At 49.0% G+C, this 10,869-nt stretch overlaps 1 protein-coding gene across 4 annotated transcripts in view; it reads right to left on the bottom strand.

Moving 5' to 3' along the window:
* Window positions 1-2,786: 2,786 nt before the first annotated feature.
* The window catches only part of LOC133352953 (ganglioside-induced differentiation-associated protein 2-like), a 43,825-nt gene continuing 35,742 nt past the window's right edge, over window positions 2,787-10,869 (bottom strand). For all 4 annotated transcript variants that reach the window (XM_061568993.1, XM_061568974.1, XM_061569002.1 and 1 more), the window contains exons 4-6: window positions 10,459-10,612; window positions 9,106-9,194; window positions 2,787-3,295 (exon numbers count right to left, since the gene is read on the bottom strand). In XM_061568993.1, coding sequence (XP_061424977.1) covers window positions 3,183-3,295; window positions 9,106-9,194; window positions 10,459-10,612 — 356 coding nt within the window. In that variant the 3' untranslated portion in view covers window positions 2,787-3,182. The remainder of the gene's footprint in view (window positions 3,296-9,105; window positions 9,195-10,458; window positions 10,613-10,869) is intronic.

Genomic DNA, 10,869 nt, shown 5'->3' with positions numbered 1-10,869 from the left:
GCTCGCTAACACCACTTGCCCCGACAGCCTGCAAAGGCCACACGGGGCATCTTTGTCTTCTTTGTGTGTGCATGTACGTACTTGGTCGGATTCAAGCGTGTACTTTACAGTGGGAGCAAAGTCCAGGTTGTGATGAACTGAGCCAAGGGAGAAAAATCTCTGGCAACTCGCGGGTTTCCATGAAGCAAATTTAATTGGACTCGTTGACTCACTGCAATTAAGGCGCAGCTGTGGCATGTCGGGGTCTATGCTCTGTCAACAGTAGGCCCAGAGTACATCATCACGCTGTAGAGTAAGTTTTCCTTTGCGTTCTGTTTTGCAGTCATAATGCAATAATGTGATAATAATGTCAGTAACCAGGGCAAAACACTCCGTTTGGTTTTTCCCCAATCACAATATTTATCTAGATGTACTATTTCAAATAAGGAATTTATTTGGTACAAAAAAAATTACGATGATAGGAATAGAATGCTTGGGGTGAAATGGGTCCATCAATTCAACAACCTATTTCGATTCTCAACCATGCTGATATAAGGCATCGAACCGCATGTGTAAGCACCATTGATCCGTATACGTTGCATGACGGGGGCGCTGTGGATGTGTAACGGTTGGCGCCGATTCTGGATTTGCAATTAAGAGGTCACCGCACGGCTGTCGAAAAGATCGTGGGGTTTTTTTTTTTACTCCCCCCAACAGCCACGCACCTCTGTCCACCCCAGCAGTATAAATGAGTTACACCACAATTAAGTCCATTGGCAGGTCACGTGTGGTGGTTAAAAGTGTGGATTACTCCCACCTCTTCCAAGAGGTCTGGCCAGTGTGGAAGACTAGGCCAAGATACCCTCCCATCAGGGCTCTATACAGATATTTTTAGAGGAGGCCGATCGGCCAGCGGTGGCATGAGCACAGAACTGCAGGGCTTGCACCTTTACCAGTGCGGGTGACATGCGTGCATGTCACCCCCCCCCCCCCCCGCCCTCATTCCGCCGCAACCCTAAGAGGTGCTAACATTCATCGCAATATTCTTGGTTCTTTCGGTAAAGTCACGTAGAAGGGAAATAATAAAATAATAAAAATAAAAGCTAAAAAATTCTCACGACGTTTCGATTGCAACACAAGCAATCATCATCAGAAATTGATTTTCTTGCTGTGGTTTTCACACCTGACGATGACTGCTTGTGTTGCAATCGAAACGTCGTGATAATTTTATTGTTGTATTTTTATTATTTTATTATATCCCTTCTACGTGACTTTACCGAAAGAACCAAGAATATGAATCCCTGCAGTCACGAAAGCTTTAAATTGAAATTCATTGCAATGTTCAGAATAAAAATGATCGAATCCTTGATTCAAATCGTGATCCACGCCCCGCCCCACTTGTGAGAATGTATCCAGTCGCTGATTTGAACTTTTCCAGTCACAGTAGAATGTCAACGTTGACTAATGTTATTTTGGCAACAAAGCTGACAATAATAGCCGAGTACGTAAATTATTGGGTAAAAGACTGCTTTTACATTTAAACTTTGGCAAAAGCGGTCTGCTTATGAAAGTTGTGCATTAAACTGGCTTCTGCACAGACAGGTCAAGATGGAAAAGTCTGGACCGAAACACATGGCAAGCCTTAGTCCAGCAAAGAACACACATTTTCCTATCACAAGGAAAACCTTAGTTTGTTTTGAAATTTAAATATTAAACATAGACAACTGCTGGATAGTAGCGTCAACAACAATGTGTTTTATATATTTTGAAAATCCTCACCGAATCTTTTTTCTTGTAACCATTGGAATTGGATTGTGATTTACAGTCAATTCCATTTAAAATCAGATTTTTCACAGAGGCCATGAAAGTTGTTTCAGGATTTAATTTGTGTGCATTCCAGCTGTGTGTGCCACCATGCCCAGCACGATTCGACACATATGGAGTAAGCCTAAGAATCTATTCTTCCTTTTCCCTCTATTTCTCAATCTTTGTGTAGCCAATTATATCCCGATTGTGCTACCACGGTGTCATCTCACGGGATGAAGAATCGATTTCAAACGCTCATCGAGTAGAGCAAGCACAATGCAATAAGAACAGAAGTCATTTTGAAATCCCTTCAAGCTACCTCTCATCCGATCACTTTCCCACCTGCCCAGCCACATGGTAATGTTTGTTAGTGATCATTCTCCGAACTGGCAGTTAAAACTAATTTCTTTAGCGCTGCTTTTGTGTTTAGTTTGTTGACCTTCCCCCACACCTCCAATTAGCACGGTTGGCTACGTACGGTGCGAAAGAAGTTCTTATATACATGCATAAAAAGTGATGGGGTTTTTTTGTCCAGAGTGATTGGTGACTGGGCTGAGATCACCCACTCTATACGCTTGAGAACCCAGTTAAATCACGGGTGGCCGAAACTCGGATTCGAACCGAGCATCGAAGCTGTACCAGCACCGATGAATCGCTGTGCGTGCATTCTGCCTCCCGCCAGACGAGACGTACGCATGCACGTACGATGAACGTCTTTCGCACCGTGCTTAGAAAAACCGCGCTAATCGGAGGCTCTGACCTCTTCCATCCCCCTCGGCATAAAATCGGACAACCCTTGACAAAGCCCCTCAGCGGTGAACGGTTCGAAGCAGCGCACTGAATTACCACCCAAGAGCAATTAAGCCGCAGCCTCCCATTGAACCCATTCACTTAAGGGGACCCAGGATAAAAAAATATATATATTAAGCCACCGTTGTTTGGCATGGATTTCGTGCAGTTAAACATTCGCCGGCTGAGGCTCAAAATGTGAGTGCATTCGCTCTGCCCCCTTATGTCTGTCTGTAACCTGGAGGAGGGGGGGAGGGGTGGGTGAGCAGGCGTCACAGTAACTGTCGTGAAAATTACCAATATCAACCAAAGGCGAGTGCCAAGTAGCGTTGCTGTTGGGGGACTCGCACCACAGAAAACCGGCCTCATTCATGACAGTATCGCCAAATGCAGAAGACAATGCACAAAAAGGCCAACAACAGAGCGGTTCGACAATGCCGACCATGGCGCTGAAGTTATCACGTGTGACGTCACTCCACCGTGCGAATTAAAATCGAAACATCACCATCTGGAATTGAAATAACCCCGAGGGCGAACAGCATTCTACAAAGTCGGTTACGGAATCCACGCGTAGGAATTATTTTTATTCCCCCGTCGTTAATCTAAGATTATCCGGGGGAGGGGGATTTTTCTTCTTTCCGTACCTCGTCTTGATCCATCACGGCGAACACGATGGTGGATATGCTCTCTCCGTGGTTTTCCAAAAACCGGCGGACGGTTCCTGGTTAGAGCAGGGGGGTGGAGAGGAGGTGGGGGGGGGGGTGGCGTGACGATGAGACACAGGCACATACAGAGATTACGGATCCTGTCCCTAGCGCGAATGACCGATGGGTGGGGTCAAGGGGCAGGCAAAGCCACCACCTCCACCCGGCGATTGCGCACGCGACTAAAAAATGGGTTAACGGCATGGGCCCTGAAACTGCACGCTCGTGCCTCCACTCGGGGACGCTCGGAAACACACTCGAGGAATCTTCGTCCTGCATAAAAAGAGCGTTGTAAGGAAACAACGCTATGAGAGGAACGCCTGTACGCATTACTTATTTATTTTCGTGACCTGCTTAGCTTTTCTATAGATTTTTTTATAGAGTTTGTTGTTGTTGTAAATTGTTGACCCGCCCATCTGTCTCTTTTTTACAGAATGCTCGTGCAATCCAAAAGTAGTAGAATTTTCACTGTAATTATCCATTTAACCAATTATCATCTTATTCCAGCTTGAATCAGATACACAACTGCAACTTTCAAAACTGAATTCTACATCCAACTTTGGCAAATGCAAAAAAAATTACCCGCAAACGGCTCCAACGGAGGTGTAATAAAATAATAACACAATGTAAAAAAAACATTGCAAGTGCTTTTGGAAACCATGAACATTAAAGAATATTAATGTTGAACGAGCATCAATGACCCACGCACTCTCCGAGGGCCCCTACGGCTGGCTTGTCGCTTAAAACTTCACAGCAACGCACAGCGTCCAGCTATTCAAGTTGGCCATTTATCTGCCCATTTATTTACACAAAATGAAATTCCCAGACAGTGGTGTTTCTCACAACCGGCAAGACTCTACACGATGGAAGGAAAGAGAGAGAGGGGGGGATTCGGCAAAAGCGGCGCAAATCTGGCCGCGCGCTTGGGAGCATTTGGCCGCCGGTCAGAGCGGAAATCAGTTTCTTATCCAGCGGCCTGTCAGGGCCCCCCCCGCCCTCCATCCCGGGCCACATGGAGGTCGGCTCTGCACGAGGCGCGGGCCATCGCGTCGGGAACGTCGGGAGCAACAGTCGGCCACCATCCCGGAGACGACGAGCCAGCGGCGCTTTCACGGCGGACGCCGGAGAGGCGACGAGGCCCCCCCCCCCCCCCCCCCCCCCCCGAAGCGTGCGCGTCCGGGGACTCTGGCGCTCACACCGCAAGATCCAATTATCATCAAAGCCATTAAGCGCCGGAAGAATCTCCGCAGGCCACATTACTCACCTGCTCAGGAAACTATGAGCGAGCGCGGCAGAGCTTTAGCAGTTTGGGGGGGCGAGTTTTGGGGGCTGGGGGGAGGGCTTGTACGATTAATATAGGGGGGGATGCAGTTAGCCCCCCCCGTTATGATGACGGTGCCAAGTCGGCGGGTGCGTTCATTTCAACAGAATGCGTGCGTCGGGCCGTAGCGCCGCGCTGTTCTGAACGACGTACGTTAGCACGGTTGGCTACGTACGGCGCGAAAGAAGTTTCCCAAACACGCACACATATATCGGGCAGTAGTAAAGCAAACGGGCTTCGGCAGGAAGAGTGAAGGTCTGATGGCCAGTGGTCGAGACTAACGGCAGGACAGTGTTTACATTGCTTCGTGAAGAACTCCTCCATGTCTCACTGCCCAACCTTCATTGGTCACGTGATGCCAAAATCCGTCTGACTTTTGCACGCGACCTGGACTCAGCGTGGTTACCGAATTTGTACGTAACGTAAAACCGCAACGCTTAATCTTTACACGTACTAAATCTTGACTTAAAGCTTTCGTGACCGCAGGAATTCATATCCTTTGGGTCTTACCGAAAGACCCAAAGAATATTTACACGTACTCTTAGTACAAACAGCATCGCGGCTGTTAAAACTTACTCCACAGAAAACAGAACATACAGGGCCAGCGAGGATTTAAGAAAAAAGTCTTCACGCGCGGTAAAAGTAGATCGCTTCATAGGATATGTGTTTTATCTTCAAAATGATATGATCTCCATCGGGTAAATGCGCCTTGCGAAGAAAAAGTTCTTGTTCATTTACCACTGTTGTGAAAAGATGTACTAATGGCATGAAATATAAAGAGAGGTATGTAAGCTTGTGTAAATAAACATAAATAACCCGAGAAACTGCAGCTCCATCTCTCAATCGGAACCAGCCATCCGTCTCACTGAAACGTGCAAAATCACCGTAACTACGACCAAGGCTGTAAACAGTAAGTTAATCTGCTGGGACTTTTTATTTCATTACACTTTTGGCAGCAAACACGCTCGAGTGTGTAAGTCAATTTCCACTCGCATAACTCACACGCAAAAGTTGAACCATTCCGACGACCGCGATTCAACATGCACACGCAAAAAAATTAAATGTTCCGATGGTTTCTGTTGGGACTGTTTATTGCATTACACCGGACACCTATAGTATCGAATTATATTTAAAGGTGCACGCTCCGTAAGTTGCTGCAGATGTGTCTGCCGAGCTGTCTGAAATAGTTATGTCGAAGAGAAACACGCAAGCGCGCGTGTTCTGAAAAAGTTTGGGTGGGCGGGAGGCACGGTGGATAGATGTTATCTGCCTCGCCTGGTATGCAGGAGGTCGGGGGTTTGATCCCGACCCCAATGCCTGCTGCTGTATATTTGGAGTTTGCATTTTCTCTCCGTGGCCATGTGGATTTTGTCTCCGGGTACTCCAGTTTTTCCCTCCACATTCTGAATCAACGTCAAGCGTTCAGATTATTTTTCTGCTCTAAATTTCCAAGTGATAATCTCTTTGTGCAGGTCGCTTCCGAAAAAGAAGCTATTAGCTCAGTGGGCTTCATAAGGTGAGAAAAAAAAATAGAATTTTTAATTGTATATTTTTTCAAAGGGGATTTACTTACCTTTGCTATACTTTGCACTCCTATCGTGCTTTTGTATTATTTATCGTTGTAACGTTCTGACCTGCCACTACTGGAACTATGGGCGAAAAAGAGCTGCATAGCTCATCGGATTCCCCCAGTATAAATAAATATTCTGATTCTGGATAGCAGCAGAGCCACTCGCTCACACTCGGCCCTCGGCGCACGCAGATTTGTCTGCGTTCTCCGTGTGCACGCTGCTGCGATTTGCAACGGTCAGCGCACTGGACCAGCGGATCCGGAATGTCGCCGGTTCGACTGCTCGGCGCGGCAGTTTAAACGAACAGGGGGAGCAAGTTTTTTTAAATCTCCCCCACCGCTCCCTCCCCGGCTCTCTTGCTTTGTGGCACCCACTCGGGTGGGGCAGAGAGTCCAAATGTCCCCCCTTCGTGAAGCCCCTGGGCACGCTGACCTCGGGTTTTTGCTTGCAGGGTTTCTGTTCCCCCCCTCCTCGCCCTGCCCCCTGTGCTGTGATCGGTGCAAAAGTACCGGGCTCGCGTTGAATCGAAATTTAATAAAAAAAATTAAACATCTTCCCCACCGCCTCACCGTCCACCCAGAAGAATTACAAAACGGGTAAAACCACCCTTTAAACTGGTACAAAACTTTTATACAAGACACCTTTATACAAGGCATCATGTTTGCAATAACCACAACACAAGCAGTCAAAATGCAAACAAAAAGAAACAACTCTGATAATGATATGCACTGTCCTTGAAGTTGATTGGTCCACACCCGAGACAGCTTTTCTTAGAGCCTAGTCTCCATTGGTGTTGGACCAAAAGACACCAAAAGGCGTACAACTCAAAAACAGCGCACTATTGAGAGCTCGGGGTAAGCATTTACACTATTTTACACTATGAGACCTCATTTACCAGTGGCAAAATATGTATAAAGGTGTGTGTACCAGTTTAAAGGGTAAAAACCTACTACTATATTTTGGCACTGGTAAAGGAGGTCTCATAGGGTAACACCACAGTTCACCGATGGGGCAATTTGCATGTGTGGTGGGGTAAAGTGTGGGTACTTCAACCTCCTCCCAGATGTCAGGCCAGCGTGCAAAGCGAAGAACAAAAATACCCTCTGGACGGCCTCTCTACGAGAGAAGACATCTCCCGTGGTGGTCTCTCCGCCAGCGGTGGAGCGAACAAATAACTGCAGGGCTGCATCATTTACTTTACTCACGCCGGGCACGTCTGAGCATACAAATTAAATCCCCGTTCCATACGTACCCAGGGGATCGAGCGCCAAGCAACGTCAAGAGCCCTTACAGATCCTTTACAAACGATGTCTAACAACGGGGGCGCGTTTCCCTACGTTCCTATTGGGAATGTCGACGGCAAAAACAACAACAACGCCGCGTTAGTACGGATCACGGAGGGGATGAAAGATGTTTGATGTTTTTGTTGTTGATCCGGTAGAATCAAAGGATCTCTGTATTCTCTAAGCACGCCGTCTCTGGGGCCAGATGTTACGGCCCTTATTAAAAATGAGCACCTCGGCACGCGAGCAATATGCTTCGTGAGCCTAGATAGGCAGGTAGTTGTGAACAGGCAGGCGTTGTTTCACAGAATCATAAATCTGAATATTTATTTATAATGGAGGAATCCACAAATGTCCAGTCGGGGCAGGTAAAAACGCTACAACAACAAACAGTACAAAAACATGATAGTGGTACAAAGTACAAGCAAGGTAAACAAAACGAAACCATCCCCATCTACATCTGCCCCTATAGACCGTGCGGAAGCTAACGAACCACGTGAAGCAGATTCAAGACCTGAGATCACGTGAGATAGAGTGGTAACTCAGACGCAGCTCCATGATATCCTTCGTGTCGTAAAGACACGGCGCCGATAGTGACATCGGGGATACAAGCAGTGGGGAGGGGGGAGAAATCACGGAAAAAATGTTTCATAAGGCATTTCAAAAGCTGCTGTTGGAGCTCAGCGCGTCTGACAAGCCAATGTGGTGCGCTTATTCATATTCTCGGCAATGGCTTTAATGAAATTTATTTTACAAGGACGGGGAAAAAAAACACACACAATCGCCAGCACCATTAGCGCCGCCGTCAGACGAACTCTTCTGCCTGCCCACAGGGCTCTCTACCCCGAAGATGATGAATGCAGAAATAGGCCCAAAGATGTTAGCTTGCCTTCACCGCCGTCGCCATCAATCGTGATTACAGCTACAGTTTGGCACGGTAATTTTTTTTGTAAAATACACGGTTGAGGTGTGGGTTCAAAAAACAATAAATCGTGGAATAAAATCACGAAATAAGGTGCAGCAGTGGCATTTCGGAGAGAAGCAATTAATAAATAAGGATATTTAGGGGGTACGTGGTTTGATTAGAATAAGCACGATATGTTACAGCCCCCCAGACATACACATGCATACGCACGATCACACATGTATAAACAATGAGCAGACACACACACGGACCAAGGACAGCTACACACGAATGCGCACACACACGTACACAAAGACAATGTGGACAGACATAAAGACAAAGATTCCCCCTATAGCTTTAACAGACTATTCGTGCAAGTGCTGTTAGCAAGCACCTATCAAGGCCGGCACGGCAGACGATGGGGTGGGTGGCCAGGCCCAAGCCTGGTCAGCTTTGTCTCCCAAGTGGTGATGTTTACACACTGCACCAGGTGCTCATATAAGGCTGAGTCGACCTAGGGGATAACCAGGACCCGTTCAGATAACTGTAAGTGGCGTTGGCCGCGAGCGGGAAACGAACTCGGGTCGCCGGCTTCGTAGCACAGCGTGCTAACCATTCCACTACACACAGACACGCTCGCACACAGATAGAGGCAGACAGACACACGCGTATGCACACACAAACAGGCAAACATACCGCACTGACGCACACACACACACACAGACAGATAGGGACACGGCGGCCTTACTCAAGGCAATGTGTGCCGCGTCAGCTGCTGGGAAGCCTCTCCTGGGCGTATTGATGACACACAGCCCCACGGAATTCAGGCGATTCTCCCTGCAGCACACACAGAGATAAAGACAAAGGTCCTCTGAACAACCTATTCATGACCGCTGATAAAAGTGCGATTGGCGAGCACCTATGAAGGTCAACACAGCACACGAGAATTATACGTGGCCTCCTTTGTCTACCAAAGTGGCGATATTTACACGCCGCGCTAGCTACTCATTTAAGGCCGAGTCTACCTAGGAGAGCACCAGGTCTGGTTCAGATAATCGTCACTGGTGTTGGCCGTGAGCGGTAATCGAATTCGGGTCGCCGATTTCGTGGCACAGCGCACTAACCACTGTATTAGCGCTCAATACAGTCGCGCGCAGTCTCTCACACGCAACAACTGCCATTCGCCACGAAGTGGCGGTGACGTCACCACGACGCTTGTGCCAGGCTATGTGCACGTTGAGGCCACGTGAAGTGTCGAACGCCCGCTGGCAGGAGGTGACGGGACAGACCCAGGTGCCACGGGTCGACTGACTGAGGTGACTGGCTGGTGCCTCCTACTGTGCTAGCTTGCTGGGCTTTAGCCACCCGGCGCTCCGCTTGTTGTTGTGAGCGTCTCTCCTCTGCCCTCCGTTGTCGTTGGAGGGCGACTGTCTCCAACTGCCCAGTAGTGTCATTCACGAGCCTCCTCCACAGAAGCCGATCTTGACACCGCTGGTACCAGTCATCGGCAAGTCAACTCAGCTCCACATTCTCCTGTACCACCTCACTCCATCTCTTCTCTAGCCCGTGCCGCGCCCGTTTAGCCCCCTCCATCCGACCGAACAACAGTTGTGGAATGCGGTAGCTGGGCATGCAGCGTTGCCTGCCGGAGCTCACCGATGGGACTTTTGCTAGAATTCCCTACACCTCTGCTGTAGCAGACAGATAGAAAATATGGCATCTGTGCAGGTTCGCCCTTTCCTGAAACCGCATTGGGGCTCCGCAAGCCTCTCCTCAGCGTGCCTGGCAAGGCGATGTTGAATAATCCTTGCCAGAACCTTTCCCGGCACACTGAGGAGTGAGATGCCCCTGTAGTTGTTAGTCTTCTTAAAGAGGGGGACCACCAGGCGTCAGGAGCACCCCGAAACCGTAGAACCTCTGCAAAACCTGTCGCTCACGGATCACAGCGCCCGGTGATACGGACCGTACCTATCCAAGAGTAGTCCTGGCTAGGGGGTGGCCGACAGATCACGACACCCATTGGCGGCTCAGCGACGGCCGCTCATTGCGACGCTTTGGCTTCGCTTCTTCCCCTCTCGCCGTTGGTGTCGACCCGACTCACGTGGCGATGTGCAGCACGCGCTTGTAGCATCCGTGCAGCGAGGTCTCGGCCGCCGTGCGGTAGCGCGAGTTGTACCGCGGCCCCACCGTGTGCACGATGAAGCGTGCCGCCAGGCCGAAGGCTTTCGTCATCTTGGCCTCTCCGGTGCGGCAGCCTGCAAGCCCGGCCCGCCCGCGGAGAGACGCGGATATAGAGAGACACAGACAGACGCAGAGACAGAGAGAGAGAGACAGAAAGACGCAAACAAAGAGAGACATAGGGGAGAGACAGAAGGACAGAGACACAGAAGGACAGAGACGGAGACACAGACAGAGGGGCACACGTATGATTATTTCCAACTTCACGAGACGGAGGTGGGTCAAAAAACACATTCCTGCGGAGGGAGCTAGAAGGAACACGTTGGGTTGCTCG

Source organism: Lethenteron reissneri, chromosome 5, assembly GCF_015708825.2.
Source record: "Lethenteron reissneri isolate LAM-NWPU_2019-01 chromosome 5, ASM1570882v1, whole genome shotgun sequence".
Taxonomy (NCBI): Eukaryota; Metazoa; Chordata; class Hyperoartia; order Petromyzontiformes; family Petromyzontidae; genus Lethenteron; species Lethenteron reissneri.
This window is presented reverse-complemented; position numbering and strand designations above follow the sequence as displayed.